This window comes from Bos indicus, chromosome 6 (genome assembly GCF_029378745.1).
Source record: "Bos indicus isolate NIAB-ARS_2022 breed Sahiwal x Tharparkar chromosome 6, NIAB-ARS_B.indTharparkar_mat_pri_1.0, whole genome shotgun sequence".
Taxonomy (NCBI): domain Eukaryota; kingdom Metazoa; phylum Chordata; class Mammalia; order Artiodactyla; family Bovidae; genus Bos; species Bos indicus.
The window spans coordinates 112,000,105-112,019,907 of NC_091765.1; the positions used below are offsets into that span (position 1 = coordinate 112,000,105).

General features: G+C 48.1%; 1 protein-coding gene across 2 annotated transcripts in view; it reads right to left on the reverse strand.

Moving 5' to 3' along the window:
- Window positions 1–14,232: 14,232 nt before the first annotated feature.
- The window catches only part of TAPT1 (transmembrane anterior posterior transformation 1), a 61,019-nt gene continuing 55,448 nt past the window's right edge, over window positions 14,233–19,803 (reverse strand). For both annotated transcript variants that reach the window (XM_070791840.1, XM_070791841.1), the window contains exons 13-14: window positions 18,554–18,714; window positions 14,233–16,441 (exon numbers count right to left, since the gene is read on the reverse strand). In XM_070791840.1, the coding sequence (XP_070647941.1) occupies window positions 16,224–16,441; window positions 18,554–18,714 (379 nt within the window). In that variant the 3' untranslated portion in view covers window positions 14,233–16,223. The remainder of the gene's footprint in view (window positions 16,442–18,553; window positions 18,715–19,803) is intronic.

The window sequence follows — 19,803 nt, forward strand, 5'->3', positions numbered from 1 at the left end:
AAGTAGCATATAGAAACAGACATAGTCTAGCAGCATTCCAATACACACCACGGTGAATCACAGAGGGCTATTTCTTACAGACAATGCAGTGCAGTACAACTGATTCTTTGGGATTCTACTTCCCACTTGGTTTGTTGAGTGAGTGAATGAATGAATGCGTGGAAGGTAATGAATTAAGATTCCCTTTCAGGAAGATTCCTTTGTGTAGGGAGTGTGTACTTTTGCAGAGTCCATGATAACTTGTTGGGTGATCTCTCCCTTACGAGCATAATCCAGTCCCAGAGGCATCATAAGAAAGGGATCGGTTTTTCTATCCATCATAACCAAGCATCTGCTTGATGACAAAGAGGCTGACAGTCCACATTGACAGGAGGCAGGACCCAGGATGTGACATGATCAAAGGTTTGATGAAGCACCCTCTGATGGCATGGACCCAAATCACGGGTAGAAACACAGATGCTTTATCTCTGAACACAACAGAACCGAGCAAAGCTCTCCTTTGGAGAACTGGGAATCTTGAGCCTGATCGGGATAGAATGGGGACCAATTGCTGTGTCCTCAGTCTTTTGGGGAAACCATGATGGAGGGAAATGAAAGGATGCCGTGAGCATCCTTTCTGACAGCCCATGCTACTGACAGCCCATGCTGTCCCAGCAGGGCTCAGTTCACCAGATCAGCTCTGTACATGACGACTCAAGATGATATGGGCCCCGTTGAGTACGACTCCTGTGTGGCACGGTTGTCCTTAGCCACCGGAGAAATGTCCAATGACATTTGGACATTTGGGGAGGACGGTGTGCTTAAGAAGACTCAAGGAAAACTTATCCCACGTGAAAAAAAGAGTGCAGAGAAATAGGTAACACACCTGGAGAACCACCACTGGACTTGGTGACTAGACCTGAGGAGGATGAGCCTGCTACCCTGAAATGAAGAAAGAACGCTGGGTATCCGAGACGAGAACTCCTGCCCAAGGATAAGTCTCCTCACTCTGGACTGAATCTTTGTGTCCGCCCACCACCCCACTCCCCGGCCTTGCCCCAAATTCATATGTTGAAACGCTAGTCTCGGTGTGGTGCTATTAGGAGGGGGGACATTTGGGAGGTGATTAGGTCATGAGGGTGGTGCCCTTATGGACGGAATTAGTGCCGTGTCAGTCAGGGTTCTCCAGAGAAATAGAACCAATTGGAGACATTGGTTTAGTTGTTGATTAGTCGTTCAGTTGTGTCCAACTCTTTGTGACTCCATTGACTGTGGCCCTCCAGGCTCCTCTGTCCATGGGATTTAATCAGGCAAGAATGCTGGAGTAAGTTGCCATTTCCTTCTCTCGGGGATCTTTCTAACCCCCAACCCAGGGATCAGACTTGCATCTCCTGCATTGGAGGTGGATTCTTTACCACTGAGCCATCTGGGAAGCCCCATAGGAAACATACAGTTATATACAAGAGGAGATTTATTCTGGGAATTGGCTCATCTGGTTAGGGAGGCCAAGAAGTCACAAAGTCTGCCCTCTGCAAGCTGGAGAATCAGGAACTGAGGGTCAAATTCAGTTCAAGGCTGCAGGGCTGAGAACTGGGTGGGGAGGGCAGTTACTGGTTTTAAGTCCCTCTGTCTGCAGGCCTGGGGACCAGGAACGCTGATGTCCGAGGGCAGGGGAAGATGGCATGCCCCAGATTAGGGAGAGAGAGAATTCACCCTCTTTTCCCCCTTTTGTTCTTTTCAGACCCTCAACAGATTAGATGATGTTGCCACACTTGTAGAGGGTGGGATCCCTTTATTCCTCTTCTGATTCAAACGCTAAGCTCTTCTGGAAACACTACCCCCCCCCCCCCCCCGCCCCCACACTCCACAGACATGCCAAGAAACAACGTTGTCTCAGTTGCCTGTGTGCCTGTAGTCCAAGTCAAGCTGACACATTAAATTAGCCATCATGGCGCCCTTATCAGGAGAGACAGGAGAGAAAGTGTTCTCTCCTCTTTCTTCTTCCCGAAGATGGTTGCCTGCCCGGGAGAGGCTCCTCATCGGACCAGATCTGCTGGCACCCCAGCCTTGGCCTACCAGCCTCCAGAACTGAGGAAGATTCGTCCTTTAAGCCACCCCATCTTAGATAATTTGTTACAGCCGCCTGACTGGCTAAGACAGCCCGGAGGAGGCTCTCCTGAAGCCTGGCCATCACAGCCTCCAGGGCAGGCGGCATTCAAACTTCCCCAGCAAGCTTCCTTCCGGCCGTCCCAGAACCCAGCCCCCTGGCGCTGGACACTCGCCTTCCTGCATCCCTCTCTTCACTCACCCTGTTGCTCTCCTGGGGCTCACGTGTTCACACCCGTTCACGTGTGCACACCTGCCCAGCCTTCAAGGACTGATGTTGGCTCAGATGTCTACCTGAGGTCTCCTCCCCTATTTTAAAATATTTAACACAATTTAAAAAGTTTGTTTTTGGCTGCACTGGGTTTTGGTTGCAACGTGGTCTTCCTCTAGTTGCAGCGATTGGGGGCGACTCTCTAATTGCAGTGTGCAGGCTTCTTACTGCAGTGGCTTCTCTTGTTATGGGTCACAGGCGCTAGAGCAGGTGGGCTCAGTAGTTGTGGTTCAGGGGCTTAGTTATCCTATGGCACGTGGAATCATCCCAGACCAGGGATCGAACCCGTGTCCCCTGCATTGGCCGTTGGATTCTTAACTACTGGACGACCAAGGAAGTCTCTCCCCACGCTTTTCCTTAAAAGATTTTTTTTTTTGGGTGTGGGATATGGACCATTTTTTTAAAGGTCTTTATTGAATTGGTTACACTATTGCTTCTGTTTGATATATTAGTTTTTAGGCATGTGGGATTCCTGACCAGGGATGGAACCTGCACCACCTACATTGGAAGGTGATGCCCTAACCACTGGCCCACCAGGGAAGTCCCTCCTTACCTTCTTTTCTGTGTTACTGAAACCTTGATTTTGTTCAGAGCCAATATCCTCCAGGCAGTTGATTATGCTGGGTGTAAGCTGGTGTTTCTCAAACTATGGACACAATCTATCACAAGATTATGAAATCAGCTTACTAGTGTGACTAGCATGTAGAGACTATTTTTGCATGAATCAGAGTGAAGGTAAGTATTATTTGGTGAAATTTTACTTTTTTAGTTACATCTATGTGCTGCACTGGTTTCAATGTGCCATGTACGGTTGACCCTTGGACAACATGGGCTTGAGCTGTGTGGGTCCATTTATACATGGATTCCATGTGGTCACAAAGAATCAGACACTGAGCAACTAACACTTTAGGGCTTCCCTGGCGGCTCAGACAGTAAAGACTCTGTCTGCAATGCAGGAGACCCGGATTCAATCCCTGGTTGGAAAGATCCCCTGGAGAAGGGAATGGCAACCACCCTAGTATTCTTGCCTGGAGAATTCTGTGGACAGAGGAGCCTGGCAGGTCCATGGGGTTGCAAAGTGTCGAACTTGACTGAGTGACTAACACTTCCACTTTTCTTTTTTTTTTTTTCCCAATAAATATGACGACTGTGCTGTGCTTAGTCACTCAGACATGTCTCATGCTTTGCAGCCCATTGGACTGTAGCCCACCAGGCTCCTCTGTCCATGGAATTTTTTCAGGTAAGAATCCTGGAGTGGTTGCCATTTCCTTCTCCAGGGGACCCTTCTGACCCAGGGATCAAACCCATGTGTGCTTTGTCTCCTGCATTGCAGGCAGAGTCTCTACCTACTGAGCCACTGGAAAAGCCCCAGTACTACTACACTACTATAGTCCCGCGCAGTCCATGGTTGGTTGCATCCAAGGATGTGGAAGGGTGGATTCAGAAGGCCTGCTATAAAGTTAGACACAGATTTTTGACTGCAAGGAGGTGGGTGCCCCGAGCCCCCATGTCGTTCAAGGGTCAGCTGTGCCTCCCATTACGGGCCTCCATCAAAAACTTCCCAAATCACCGGTGGAGGCCAAACATGAGGCTCTCAGGTTTCCATCTCCCAGACCCGTTTGTAACTAAATACCAGTAAATAAATAAAGATATGAATACACGTCACTAAAATGAAACATCTAATAAATATATTTAAAATATTTAATCTCACTCTTAACAGTAAATACCCTTTTTTATGGAGAAGGAAATGGAAGCCCACTCCAGTACTCTTGGAAATCCCATGAACTGAGGACAGAGGAGTCCGGTGGGCCACAATCCACAGTAAGGCTGGCAAGGATGACAACAGCCATCCAGCCCATGGCTGGAGGAAGGGTGGGCTTCTGCTGTGCTCACAGTGCCTCAGGAAGCCAGCTTCACAACTACAACAAAATTCGTTTGGAACCTTTGTCCAAGGCATTCCAGCTCTTGGAATTTATGTTAAGGAGATAATCAAATGTCCAACCAAAGGAAGGAATTAAACAAATTATGATATGGCTGTATATGGAATTCTATGCAGCCCTTGAAAATATCTTAAATCGTTGCCATGGAAAAATGTCCACCCCATGTGAAGGAAATGAAGCCTGTTGTAAACCAGGAATGTAGAGCCTCATGGAAATGCATTCACAGGTAGAAACCTACACCTGTGTGTATATGATCAGAAACAATTTAAAAGAACATGCACCAAATCAGACAGTGAAATGATGGACATTCCTCTCCCCCTTTTTATTTTTTAATGTTTATTTTACTCACTCATTTATTTGGCTGCCGCAGGTCTTCGTTGCAGCATGCGGGATCTTTAGCCGTGGCACGAACACTCTTAGTTGTGGTCTGTGGGATCCAGTTCCTTGACCAGGGATTGAACCCTGGACCCCTGCCTTGGGAGCTTGAAGCCTTAGCCCCTGGACCACCAGGGAAGTCATTCCACCTTTTTCTAAAAAATCTTCTGATTTTTCTATAATGAATGTTGTCTATTACCTGAAGATTGAAACTAACATAAGGGTTTAAAATACTTACCACTGTTCAAGAATGGACAGGGACCCCCACCCTCCTTCCTGAGCACAGAGAGAGCCGTGCAGGACCTGCTGTTTCCACGTGCTTAGCAAGCACGTGACTAACCAGTAGTGGCGAGCCTTGCTCCTTGGTCCTGGCACGTGCATCCAAACTCTTGGAAAACTAAGGCCTTGGTTTCCCAGTTGGTGCATGGACATCAGGACCCACCGTGGAGGGCTGGATGAGAGACCAAGGAGAGACTCCGGAAAAGTGCCCACCATCACATAAAGCCACGCCATCACGCCTCACACTGTCTCGGTTCCTTGGGGAGGAAAACAAGGGTGATTCAACAACAAGAAGCAGAACTGGAACAATCCACTTCTAATCCAAATTAAAAAAATAGCACTCAGCCAAGCCAGGCTTTGGAGAATTAGAATCATATGAGAGTGTGAACCGGAAAACGTGAACCAAAAAGAGGTCTGGAGGAATGGAAAGTCTGTTTCACTACTCACGCTTTTGTTAGCAAACTACTTTTTTTTTTTTTTTTTTTAAATGTGGACTATTTTGAAAGTCTTTATTGAATTTGTTACAATGTTGCTTCTGTTTTATGTTGGCCCTGAGGCATGTGGGATCTTAGCTCTTCCACCAGGGGTTCAACCCGCACCCCCTGGGTTAGAAGGCACAGTATTCCATTGGACTGCCAGGGAAGTCCCAGAAAACTCCTTGATTTAAGAAAAAAGCCTTGCGCCTGTTTGGAAGAGCTCTCATGCAGGGCTGCCCTGGGGTCTGAACACCGAGCTATTGTGAAGGACTGGTGCTCTGCCATCAGAGGGACCAGCCTTTAAAATCTTGGTCCTGTTTTTCCCAACGTATGTGACTGTTGAGAAAAACCCTCTTAGCCTCAGTTTCCACATCTGCAAAATGGGGACTGTACAGGCATATTGAGCAGATTAGATGAGCTATGAATCACAAGGGCCTTGTATGATGGCTTGTGTGCATGCTCAGTTGCTCAGTCGTGTCTGAGTCTTTGCCACGCTATGGACACTGTAGCCCACCAGGCTCCTCTGTCCACGGGATTCTCCAGCAAGAATACTGGAGTGTGTTGCCATGCCCGCCTCCAGGGGCTGTTCCCAACCCAGGGATCAGAACTTGTGTCCTGTGTCTCCTGCATTGGCAGGCAGATTCTTACCAACCACTGAGTCATCTGGGAAGCCCTAAATACTGCTCTAAAATAAATCATTCTTATTCTTATTACTACTACAGCTCTTGCTGTATGACATCAGGGTACAAGCAACTTGCCCTGGGACAGAGGTTGGATGCCTGATAGAGCCTCTGTGAGGCAAAATCCCATCTTCTAGGACCTATACCATCTTTTAAAAGCATTACCTTTGAAGGAGAAATGAACACCCATATTTGCAAGGGAAAGTCATATTCTTTGTTGCTGTGATTTCCATTTAAATATGGGTTGAATCTGAAACTGCATGGCTTGATGTCACCCTGCCACCGGCTTCTTTTTTTCCAGTTCTCAGTGCAGTCCCAACAGCAGGGGAGCTGAGCCCGGGTTCCTGTTACTCAGCTGGGGGCTCTAGGGGTGTTGCCTTCCATTTCTTGTAATGCAAATGTGCTTTCCACCCTGGGCTGGTGACCAGGTCCCAGCCTGCCTGGGCAGTCGTTTCAGAAGGTTAGCAGACCCAGAGGCCACTCATCACAACATAACCTGGTGAGAAACAGAAAATCAGACACAGACTGATTTTACCTCCTCCGAAGTGCCGATATTACAAAGCAGGAGGAAGCCTAGACTGAGTCTTCTGCTCCGTGTCAGTATGGCCAATGGAGCTTTACAGGTTCCTGCAGGGGGTACGGGGTGCTCCTTTGTCCTTCCGAGGTGGAGACAGAGCGAGGTCAGCCTGGGGGTTGCTCCTGGGCCTGCCTTGGCCCAACTCTAGGGCTTCCCCAGTGTGGTTTATTCCCTAAAAACCACCCCCTTGTTGATGTCCTTGATTCCACACTAGCTGCCTGGGACCCGTCCTTCACACAGCAGGAAAATGCAACATCCTGACCCCTTGCCTGGTCCTGAAACCAGGAACATCCTAGCTCCTCCTGGTTCCTGGGCTTGGCTGAGCGGGACCCCTGCCCCCCATCCCACCTTTTACTGCACTTCAAGCTGCCACCTGTCCCCACCGTCACCCCCACCCTGAAGCCCTACCATCTTCTTTCTGTGGGTAGACTATACCCTGCTCGCTCTCCCCTCTGCAACTCTGAACTTGCTGGTTTCTGCCCGAATGAGGTTCCTACCAGCTGAGGTCACATTGCACATGTCACCTTTTAGAGGATTTCCCTGACCATCCAGCTTCATGAAAGCATCCCACCCCTGTCACATTACCTGGCTTTCTCTATGGCACCCTCACCCAACACCTGCTGAACTACTCAGCTGTTCTCAAGATCACTGTCTGGTTTCTCCACTGGAGAGTAAGCTGTTACCTGCCCTGCTGTGTTGAGGCTCCCAGAACAGCAGGGCTGCTCCCAGAGGGGACCGATCTCCTACAAAGGATTTAAAAAAAAATTTTTATTGGAGTATAATGGCTTTACTTTGCCAACAAAGGTCTGTCTAGTCAAAGCTGTGGTTTTTCCAGTAGTCATGTATGGATGTGAGAGTTGGACCATAAAGAAAGCTGAGTGCCAAAGAATTGATGCTTTTGGACTGTGGTGTTGGAGAAGACTCCTGAGAGTCCCTTGGACTGCAAGGAGATCCCAGTCCATCCTAAAGGAAATCAGTCCTGAATACTCATTGGAAGGACTGATGCTGAAGCTGTAATTCCAATGCTTTGGCCATCTGATCTGAAAAAGACCCTGATGCTGGGAAAGGTTGAAGGCAGGACGAGAAAGGGACGACAGAGGATGAGATGGTTGGATGGCATCACTGACTCAATGGACATGAGTTTGAGCAAGCTCCGGGAGTTGGTGATGGACAGGGAAGCCTGGCGTGCTGCAGTCCATGGGGACGCAGAGTTGGACACGACTGAGTGACTGAACTGAACTGATAGTGGCTTTACAACATTGTGTTAGTTTGTGCTTCAGAGTGAAGTGAGTCAGCTATTGCTGTTGTTCAGTCCCTCAGTCATGTCCGACTCTGTGTGACCCCATGGACTGCAGCATGCCAGGCTTCCCTGTCCTTCACTATCCCCCAGAGTTTCACAGACTCCCATTGAGTCAGTGATGCTAACCATCTCATCTTCTGCCGCTCCCCATCTTTCCCAGCAGCAGGGTCTTTACCAACGAGTTGTCTCTTCTCATCAGGTGGCCAAAGTATTGGAGCTTCAACTTCAACATCCGTGAATCAGCTATACGTATACCTATATCCCCTCTTTTTATGGATTTCCTTCCCATTTAGGTCACCACAGAGCACTGAGTAGAGTTACCTGAGCCATATAATAGGTTTTCATTAGTTATCTGTATTATCAGTTCAGCTCAGTCGCTCAGTCGTGTCCGACTCTTTGCGACCCCATGAATCACAGCATGCCAGGCCTCCCTGTCCATCACCTACTCCCGGAGTTCACTCAGACTCATGTCCATCAAGTCAGTGATGCCATCCAGCCATCTCATCGTCTGTCGTCCCCTTCTCCTCCTGCTCCCAATCCCTCCCAATCAGAGTCTTTTCCAATGAGTCAACTCTTTGCATGAGGTGGCCAAAGTACTGGAGTTTCAGCTTTAGCATCATTCCTTCCAAAGAAATCCCAGGGCTGATCTCCTTCAGAACGGACTGGTTGGATCTCCTTGCAGTCCAAGGGACTCTCAAGAGTCTTCTCCAACACCACAGTTCAAAAGCATCAATTCTTTGGCGCTCAGCCTTCTTCACAGTCCAACTCTCACATCCATACATGACTACTGGAAAAACCATAGCCTTGACTAGACGGACCTTTGTTGGCAAAGTAACGTCTCTGCTTTTCAATATGCTATCTAGGTTGGTCATAACTTTCCTTCCAAGGAGTAAGCGTCTTTTAATTTCATGGCTGCAGTCACCATCTGCAGTGATTTTGGAGCCCAAAAAAATAAAGTCTGACACTGTTTCCACTGTTTCCCCATCTATTTGCTATGAAGTGATGGGACCAAATGCCATGATCTTCATTTTCTGAATGTTGAGCTTTAAGCCCACTTTTTCACTCTCCACTTTCACTTTCATCAAGAGGCTTTTTAGTTCCTCTTCACTTTCTGCCATAAGGGTGGTATCATCTGCATATCTGAGGTTATTGATATTTCTCCCGGCAATCCTGATTCCAGCTTGTGCTTCTTCCAGCCCAGCATTTCTCACAGAAGTTAAATGTACTCTGCATAGAAGTTAAATATTATACATAGTAGTATATATATGTCAAAAATAAATGGGACCTAATTAACTTAAAAGCTTTTGTACAGCAAAGGAAACAATAAATAAGATGAGAAGACAACCCTCAGAATGGAAAAAAATATTTGTAACTGAAGCAACTGACGAAGGATTAATTTCCAAAACATATAAACAACTCATGCAACTCGATAAAAAACAAAAACAAAACAAAAACAAAAAATGGGCAGAAGAACCGACATAGACATTTCTCCACAAAGGGTTTTGATGCCCAGTTGCACAGCTTAAGGCTTCCCAGGTGATGCTAGTGGTAAAGAACCCATCTGCCAATGCAGAAGATGTAAGAGACACGGGTTTGATCTCTGGGTTAGGAAGAGCCCTTGGAGAAGGGCATGGCAACCCACTCCAGTATTCTTGACTGGAGAGTCCCATGGACAGAGGAGCCTGGTGGGCTACAGTCCATGGGGTCGCAAAGAGTCAGACAGGACCGAAGCAACTTAGCACACACGCATGCACTTGGACAGCTTAATGGGTTGTGTGCCCTTTCTCTCTTCCTCAGCTTTGGTGATTAAGACTTGGGAGTGATATCTCGACCCCACGCTCTGTGATGTCTGCGTGACTCATCTGAAAAGTTCTACTGCCAGAGGTTGGCCGCAGAGCCTCGAGGGAGCAGTCGGTGGAGTGCTGGGGCTTGAAGACCTGGAAGCCCCTGGGTCAGGCCTGCTTTCCCTAGTCCAGCTGCCCCTTGAGCAAGCATCAGTAAAGTGCAGATTTAAAATAAAATGTAAGCATATGCTAAAGAACCCTGGGCTTCCCTGGTGGCTCAGTGGTAAATAATCCACCTGCCAATGCAGAAGATATAATAGACATAGGTTCGATCCCTGGATCGGGAAGATCCCCTGGAGAAGGAAATGGCAACCCCCTCCAGTTTTCTTGCCTCGGAAATCCCATGGGCAGAGGAGCCTGGTGGGCTACCATTCATGGAGTCTCAAAAGAGTTGGACACGACTTCGAGACTAAACAACCACCACCAAAGAACCTTCTTTGCCCCGCCTGCCCGCCCCCCTGGCCCCGCCCACCAATTCTATCTTAGTCTTTTCAACCTTTACCTTGGGAAGAGCAGCTGGAGTTGTTTTTGGCCCCATAATTTAAGGTCCACATCCTACACCGTGATGGCTCTAGGCCAAGGGTTCTTGTACTTGATCATACACGACAATCACCTGGAGATCTGTGAAAACAGATTCCAGTTTTGGATTCAACAGGGCTGGGCAGGGCCCAGGAATCTGCATTTCCATGTTGCCAGGTGGTGAGATGCTGCTGCTCTGGGACCACGCCTTGAGGACCACTTGTCTGGGCCACGAGGCATCAGGTCAGCACAACTTGGACTTGTACAGTGTTTTTCATTTGCAAACCGAGTTTTAGATGCATTATCTTGCCCATTCCTCCCAACAGCCCTGACAATATTATCAAGCCCAGTCAACAGAGGAGTAGACGGAGGTTCGCAGTGTCACACAGAGGAAGCCCCCGACAACACCGCACAGCCAGACAGCCCTCCCTGGGCTTCCTGGCTGGGTGAACATCCTAGACATCCACCAGGTCACCACACCCTGCTCCCCTGAGGTCTTGCTACTCTGGCGTGAATGAACCAGTTGCCTCCTTAAGGGGTCTCTGCCTCTGCTTTGCCCTCTTCCCAAAGCAGCAGAGCACCGGGGTTGAAAGAACAGCTTTCTAGTTAGGAGAGGGTTTTAACCCTGTGGTCTGACGGTGCAACATGTGGGATCTGGGACAAGTTTCGGAACACTCTGTAGTTTACAAAGCATGGGGACACCTTTGAGAAGATATTGCAGATTGGGTGCTGGATCACCGCCAAATCCAATATCACAATAAAGTTGCTGCTGTTTAGCCACTACGTTGTGTCCAGTTCTTATGAATTCTATCTGTGGCCCGCCAGGCTCCTCGGTCCATGGGATTTTCCCAGGCAAGAATACCAGAGTGGGTTGCCATTTCCTTCTCCAGGAGGGGATCTTCCTCCTAGATGGAACCCACATCTCCTACATTGGCAGGCGATTTCCTTACCTCTGAGCCATCAGGGAAGCCCATTACAATAAAGGGACTCAAATAGTTCAGGTTTCCCAGTGCATATAAAATTATGCTTATCTTACAATCTATTAAGTGTGCAATAGCATGGTCTTAAGAAAACAAGTAATGTATATGTGTGGGTGTGTGTGTGCTCAATCGCTTCAGTCGTGTCCAGCTGTGTGTGACTCTGTTGACTGTGGCCCAGCAGGCTCCTCTGTCCATGGGATTCTCCAGGCAAGAATACTGGAGTGGGTTGCCATGCCTTGCTCCAGGGGCTCTTCCCGACCCACGGATCGAACTAGCATCTCTTGTATCTCCTGCACTGGCTGGCAGGTTCTTTACCACTAGAGCCATCTGCGAAGCCCAAAGTATATACCTCAATTTAATTTAAAAAATATTTTATTGCTAAAAAATGCTAACCTTCATTTGCGTCTTTTTCCTGAGGGAGGGTTTAGAATATTTTAAGAACCAAAATGTGATACAGAGACAGAGAAAATGCTGCTGGAAAAAATTGTGCTGCTAGACTTGTTTGTTGTGGGGCACAAACTTCCAATTTGTAAAAAGTGCAGTATCTGTGCAATGCAATACAACGAGGTATGCTTGCAGTTTTTTCTTTTCCGTTTATCTTCTCATTTGACAGGTGGTGATCACTCTGGTATATATAGGTATTGAACTATAATGCTGTACTCCTGAAATATATAATTAATTAATTATAATAAACCATAGTGTTTTAAGGGCTTCTCATGTGGCGCTAGTGGTAAAGAACCCGCCTGCCAATGCAAGAGATGTTAAGAGACACTGGCTTGATCCCTGGGTTGGGAAGATCCCCTGGAGTACGGCGTGGCAACCCATTCCAGTATTCTTGCCTGGAGAATCCCATGGACCGAGGAACCAGGAGGGTCCAAGGGGTTGCAAAGAGTTGGACACAACTTGAAGCTACTTAGCACACAGTGGTTTAAAACAATTAAAAAAACACAAACTCCCTTAATTGCCTCTCATTGCCTACAGGTTGGAATCTGAGATTCTCGGTAAGGCATTAAAAGCTCTGTAAGACCTAGCCTGTCCCCTTCTCTAAATCCCCCCCAGGATAAAGCTGTTTTTTTCAGGTATTTTGAGCATGACGGCTGGCACCCTCTAGGCACTCAGGTATGCATGTCTCCGTGAACAAAGCTCTGTGTTGCAAACATGCTATGCTCTTCCTTCCTTCGTTCATTTCTGAATCGCCCTTCTTTTTTTTTATACATTTAATTTCTTCTATTTTCAAAGAAGCCTAAATGAACCTCCTGAATGACTCCCAGGTTTATTCATCCAATAAACATGTATTGGCTGCATCCATGTGCCAGGAATTGTACAAGATGCCAGGGCTACAGTGGGCACGGTGGAGCCCATCAGAATTAGATGTTCTGCCGGGAGCGGCAGCTATGTTTATGGAAGCCCTTTACCTCGGCAAGTGGTCCCTGCCAGACTGCTGATAAACTCTGAGCTGAGAGCACAGCTTTTTCAGTTCTATGCGTGCGCAGGGGCTGAGCCATGACTATTTTACATCAAGCCTGACAAGCTATTTATGCATTTTTGTTGGGTTTCACTTTATCTGGTTAATCCTGACAAGATAGCGATCTCTGACTTTCCCCAGTATTTACATCTTTATGTAGACATATCTACAATGAAATGAAAATTTCCTTCTTGGAAATAATTGCAGTTTCAAAAGCACCCACTTTGGAGGTGATTCATTCCTCAAGAGCTTAAACAGTCAGTAATACCTGACCTAATTCCCTCAAAAAGGCGCCAACTGTATTCTCAAGACCCTCAGCTTCCTCACCTGCCAAAGTTGTAAGTGAAAAGCAAAATAAATCGTGCAGACATCTTCCCTTCTTTTTCACTTGAAATATCAATCGACTTCAAAGGCAAGTTTACTGTGCTAAGCCAAAATGTGTCTTTTACTCAGTTGCTGGTGTGTGAAGTCTTTCTTTTCTTACTGACATTCACAACAGCAAGTCCAAACCTGTACAACACCTGCTGAGCACCAGCTGTTCTTAAGGAAACTCCTCTGATACAGCAAACTGCCTTAGAAAGCCAATTTCTTTTTAACAACTTCCGGTCTCTGTGGTACACGTTCCTCCTTAATCAGATTAAGCCTAATCTAAAGCATCAGAGGTGTCTGCTCCCACCTAACACTGGAGTATTTGCAGCCATCACGTGTGTGCGTGGCACCGTTTGCCAGATGATCGCGGCTCTGAGACTCTTTTGATATACTGACGCCCTTTCTTTCCAGTCCTCTGTGCTTTTAGGCTGTTCTCATGATCTACTCTTCCTATACAGGGCGAAGGTACACCTCCGGGTTCCAGCTGGTGGGAAGCGGAGAGCTGGAGGAGACCCATGATGACACATACCCTTCAGCTTCCAGCTCCTGGTGAGAATTTGTCATTTGACCCCATGTATTCATAACAGCAAGAAGGGCCCAGGAAAGCAGTCCCCCTTGAAGCAGGCAGGTGCCCAGCTACAATTCTGCTTAGCCACAGAAGATGCTGGTGGACAACAAGCACTATTGAGCAGGTTCGATCCCTGGGTGGGAAAGATCCCCTGGAGAAGGAAATGGCAACCCACTCCAGTATTGTTGCCTGGGAAATCCCATGGACAGAGGAGTCTGGTGGGCTACAGTCCATGGGGTCGCAAGGAGTCAGACATGACTTAGCAGCTGAGCACACAATGCTGTTGAGTGACCAGGGATGGTAGGAACATTTCTGACGGAACACTTTCTAATTATCTCTCTCTCCAAAGGTAAGAAATCAAACATTTTTCTCCCATTAAAACCAAAAGAGTAATTCAAATTAGACAGTCCTGTCACTTGTGAATTGGAAGGAAATTCTTACAGAGTGGGAAATTCACTCCACCAAATATAGCAGTCAATATAATTAAAATAAATTCAGTGGCCGTTTTAAAAAAAGATTATAAAATCGAATTTATTGAGTTTCACACAAGATGCACTTATAAAATTAGTACTGAATGCCATTTTAACAGAGGAAATGAACATCAGTCCAAACTCCCAATATATTCTGCAAAAAAAAAAAAAAAAAACTTCCCAAAATGACAGCATAGTTACAGAATCATTCAAGCTGAACTGAAAGATATACCCACATCATATTTTTGTTCTGATCAGGACTTTGTTTGGCAAAGGTTTCCCCAAGCTATTTCCATTCCTCGTGGACACTATTCCTTATGGTGGTGAAGAGAAGGTGGAAAAACAATAACACAATAATAATTCTAATATGGGCCTTCACTGAAACATACACAAAGCAATTTCAAGTCTTTCATTTTTAACTTAAAGTACTTCCTAGTTTCCCAAAAGCATTTCTGTATTATTTCCTGTTTCTTTCTTATGTGAACAATCATCTTCAGATTCCTTTAGCTTTAATGCAACATTAAAATTTGTTTTTATTTTTCAGAGGAACGAGTCAAAGCATTAAAGCCTACTTTATGTTTCACCCAGGAGATAAGACAAATGAGCTAAAATTTACCTTCTGCCGTACCACATGCGGGGAATATCAGCACAGGAGCTGAACTTCAAATGAAAACATCAAACGAAGTTAACAGTTAAAGGCAACATCCGGACATTCTGAAATTAGACCCTGGAAAATCTTTATAAAAATGCAGAAAGGCTCCTCAAGATAAAATGTGGTGGAAAAGAACTTGTCCTGTGATGTGGGCCATAGACTGGTAATTAAACAGAAATGGAATCTTGATCTCAAACAAAACCAAGAAGCACCGTTTGGCTGCTCCCCACACAAGCCCCTGTCCACACCGAGACGGCCACCCGCACACCCCAAACGCCTCCTTTCCTTTTCCCCACACAGCCTGCCCACCTCCAGAGCACAGATCCGGGCCAGGTGTGGGCACAGAGACAGAGAGACAGACGGGCAGACCAGTTCTTTCTAGGAGCCCGAGCAAGATGATGCCCCACCCACACAAGGCTGACTTTAAAACTGGGACTTGAAAAACCCAGTTAAGTGGATATCTTTGAATTTTGTCCTCTGATGGTTCCTCAGCCTGTTTAACACCAAACCTTTTTAATGGTAACAACTTAAGAAGCAATCAATTTGAAAGGGAAATCAGTTAACTCTACCTGAAAATGAATACTGCTCTGCTTTTCTCAGTATAAAAGTGCCTTTCTGTCGGGGAATTCCTATTTTATCCACTGCAATTACACAATACACAGCTCATGTTTGGCTGTAAAGAGTAAAGCTGAAAAATTAGGAAACATTTTCTGTGATGCAAACCTTCATTCATTCATATTTTTTAAATAAACTGGCTTAAGGGTTTGTTTTTCTTTCCCTCTATAAAATGCTACTATCCATCATGTCTCATTTAAGGTAGCTTTTTATTCTGATTAATTCAGATACATTTTCGAAGAGTATTCTGGTGGTAAGAACATTTATCTTAAGTTTAATTATCATTATCTTTTTTTTTTTAATGCTTTGGCAGATGAAGTTTGAAAACTGTGGGAACAGAATGAGGCTGGAAATGGAGCATCGTGTGAGAACTCCACCGTCTCCAGCGCATCCCGACGCCAAGGAAGACTCGAGGTGGAATCCCACCCTCTGGAAGCACAGAGTGACGGAGCGGAGGGGGTGGTGGGGTCGCTCCCGCGGGCCCCAAGGTGACTCTGCGGCTTCTCCAAGCAGGAGGGACCCTTCCTGAGCCATCCATCTGTCCAAGGGCTCGAGGCTGGAGGTCACTGCTGGCTGCCTTGTGTGACCTGACTTTCAGCCAGACCACGTGACCAGAAGAAGGACACTAAGATTTGCTTTCCGTCAATAAGTTAAGTTCTTAAATAAATATTTAAGTGCCGTCTTCAGCATCTGTCCGTCCAGGGGGCACCACCTCTGGGGCCCCGGGACTGCGTCTTTGGCACCCGGAGCTCCGGAATTCAGTCAATTCGATTTCCACAAATTGTGAACCTGTCTACCTCTAACAGATCTTTCTTTGAGGACCTGTGTTTCAGTTCCGAGTTCTCCTGTGTTATGTCCTTCTCGTCGCCATCTGGGGTGGTCAGAAGCTGATCAGAGCTGCTCGTCACAAGCAGCGGGATAGCATTTTCTTTCTGATGAGTGGGCTGGCTGGTGACTGAGGCAGACAGGGTTTCTTCTGCGGAAAAACAGATCCGTTCAATCAGAAAAGGGTGTCCTGCCAGCCTACCATAACCACAAGCTTTCCGATACAGTGGGACTGAAAAAAAAGGGTCGACTGTCCGTGCTTTCGGATAAAGCAAATCATAGCCTAATATTAACAGCATGCTGTATAAACCCTATAGCTTACAGTGAAACTCAAGAGGCTATACTATTTCCGTTTTCTCATCCAAGATTGTATATGACAGTGTAATGTGGACTATGGCCCAAAAATGGCACTGTTAGCGGATGTGGGGAAAATCAGGACTCCTGTGTCGCAGCGTCTTCCTACACAAGCAGGCCCTAAGAAGACTGCTGCGGACCTGAACACTGACGCCCACCCAGGACAGCAGGGCTGAGCAGACTCGAGACCACTCCGCCTCTCGTGTGTGGTCACGGTAGTTAGAGTCGGCATTTTACCTCCAGGAAGTTCAGATCGGAGATTAAAAACACACCAATGAACAAAACCCCAAACGGCCATGGGGATCCAGAGTCTGGGGGCCTGGACCCACCCATCTCTGAATCGTACATGCAGCCCTTACCTGAGCAGCGTCATCGGGCTAAGAGTGACACCCCACAAATGGTGCCTGGTTAAGACAGAGGACTGGACGGGCGCGGACACACACAGGGCCACGATGGAGAAAGGAGCACGGCGCCGCGCTTGGCACCCCTCCGCCCTGTCGCGGCCCCACCTGCGGGCTCACCTCCTGCCCCTTCATGGGCACATGCCGCGCTCGGGCACTGACCCGTGTCTCTGCTCTGCCGCCTCACTGTGGACCCCCGCAGGTCCCCTTCCTGACGAGCTCCACCCGCACACCAGGTCCTATTCCTTCTCGCACTTTGGGATTCAGTTCAGGCCTCACCAGCTCCAGGAAGGACCCCCTCCTCCCGTCCCCTCTATAACCCCACTGCTCTCCGATCTGGATCAGCCTCTCTTGCTGTCTCCTCTGTCAGTCTGTGAGGTCCCAAAGCTTGATTTATTTACCTCTGTAGCTCCAGTGTCTCATATACCGCCTGGCACAGGCACGGAAGAGTAAATCGTTTAAACTGAAAGTCATCTGAATAAATACTCATGTGGACGTGGAACTGCCGTCCACTGACAACAATTAAGCCCCAGTCATTCTTGCAAATCTTCCAGGCCAGAAATCCTGGGACCATCCTTAAGTGCTCTCTCCAGGGCATGACCTCACCAGCAAGCCCTGTGCTCCTGGTGATGCACCTGGAGTCTGTTCTCCCGCCGTTCCCACGGTGACCTGTGCGCCGAGCTGGGCGTTTCCCCGCTGGCCTCCACTCCTGGGCTCACCTTCCCGAGTCTATTTCCCACAGAGACTGAGAGTGACCCTGTATCCCGGCCCCCCTCTCTCCAACGGCCCCTTCCCACGCGGCAGAAGCCGAGGCGCTCACGAGAGCCACAGGAGCCCTGGGCAGCCTCTTGCCACCCCACTCCCCCACCCAGTCCCTTTCCCCCGGGGTTGGGGCCCTCGGCCCTGCCTCGTCCCTCTCCCCTGGGGTCGGGGCTTTCAGCACCCTCCACCCCCGGTCCCTCTCCCCTGGGGTCAGGGCTCTCAGACCCCCCAGTCCCTCTCCCCTGGGGTCGGGGCCCTCTGGCCTCCTTGGCTGTTGCTGTCCCTGCCTGAAGCCTCTGCATGTGCAGCCTGCACCCCAGGCCCTCACAGCTGGGAAGCCCCACCCAACGTGTCCTCCCGCAAGCCTGCTTCCCTCTCCCTGACGACACGGTGCACACCCACCTGTCCTCCCGCAAGCCTGCTTCTCTGTCCCCGACGACATGGTGCACACCCACCTGCTCTCCCCCTGACCGTCTTGTCTGCAGCCCAGCTATCCCTGGGCCCGCAAGGTACCAGGTGCCCAACGACCACCGACTGCACAAGGGACAAACAGAAAAGGCTCGGAGCTCTTCCCCAGGGGCGCCTGCGATGAGATCTCAGCATAAACGCTAGAAATCCACAGCTGAGCAAAGCAAAATCTGGTCTTTAAAGTGCTGCTCAACGGTGATTTTTTATCATGGAGAGTTCAGACAACTGGTTCTTTAGGTAATGATTCACAGAGGTGATAAACAGAGAGCCAAACCCACCTTGGGAGGATTTACACTTGTTTTGTGATTTACTGGACGGTTTGCCGGGAGCGCTGGCCGGGGGAGGGTTAAACAACTTATCTTCCATTTTGGCCTCCTTCACGTACTGGCAGGACTTCCCCAGCAGGACAATGCTGTTCAGGACTTTCAGGGAGATCAACCTAAAACCAGGAAGAAACCACCACGTGCTGGGGTCCGTCTCTGCACATGGGGCCCAGCCACCCCCAGCTTGGCTGGTGAGAAGGGGAGATGAAGGGATGGAGGACCACCCGGGGGCCACAGGACCAGTTCCTCATGCAAACCCTGAGTTTCTGGAGGCTTCTTTACCCCAGGGAAGCATTTTTGAAAAAACTCCTTGGTTTCATTATAAGAACAAATTATACTTAGAAGTCTTACCTGGTGCTAAATTGTCTAACATGGACTGTCTTACTACAAAACAAAGACATTTAGCAAACGCAGATGGAAACCAACAACAAAACTTAGAGCACCCCACTGCAGTGCAGACCACACGACATCTGGAGTACGAACCTGCAGTCATCTGTGCTCTGAACGGATATCTATTTCTACCTCTCACTCTCCAGAAACCGGGTGTCCTTAAGAAGGTGGTGGGGGATTGGCGCTTACAGCCGGAGCAGAGACTCTGGGGGCTGAGCGTGTGGGTTCAAGTCCTGACTCCACTGCTCAGGACTGTGTGGATCTCAGTGAATTTCCTAACAAGTTAATCCATAAAGGGGTGATTTCGGTAAGACGCTTGGAACGCTGCTGCTGCTGCTAAGTCGCTTCAGTCATGTCTGACTCTGCGACCCCACAGACGGCAGCCCACCAGGCTCCCCCGTCCCTGGGATTCTCCAGGCAAGAACACTGGAGTGGGCTGCCATTGCCTTCTCTGCAGAATAGTGCTGGGCACACAGAAATGCCAACCAGTTCTGCTGTATGACCACCACTGCTGTAAATGACAATACATCCGGAACATTCTCCCGACCCACCGGTGCTCCTCAGTGAGCTGACCGTGACGGGATCACAAAACTTCACTGTGCTGGCCATCATATAACAGAGCCCCCCAAAGCCTTCAATTTTGGGTTACTTAGGTTACTTCTAACATGCTGCTTCTATTATTACAGAAGTGGGATTTCTGGGCCAAAAGGTACATAATATTTTTAGGCATTTGAAATAAATTTGGTAAAAATTCTGAAAAAACAAAAACAGAAAACTCTTCACATTGATGTGTGTGTGTGTGTGTGTGTGTGTGT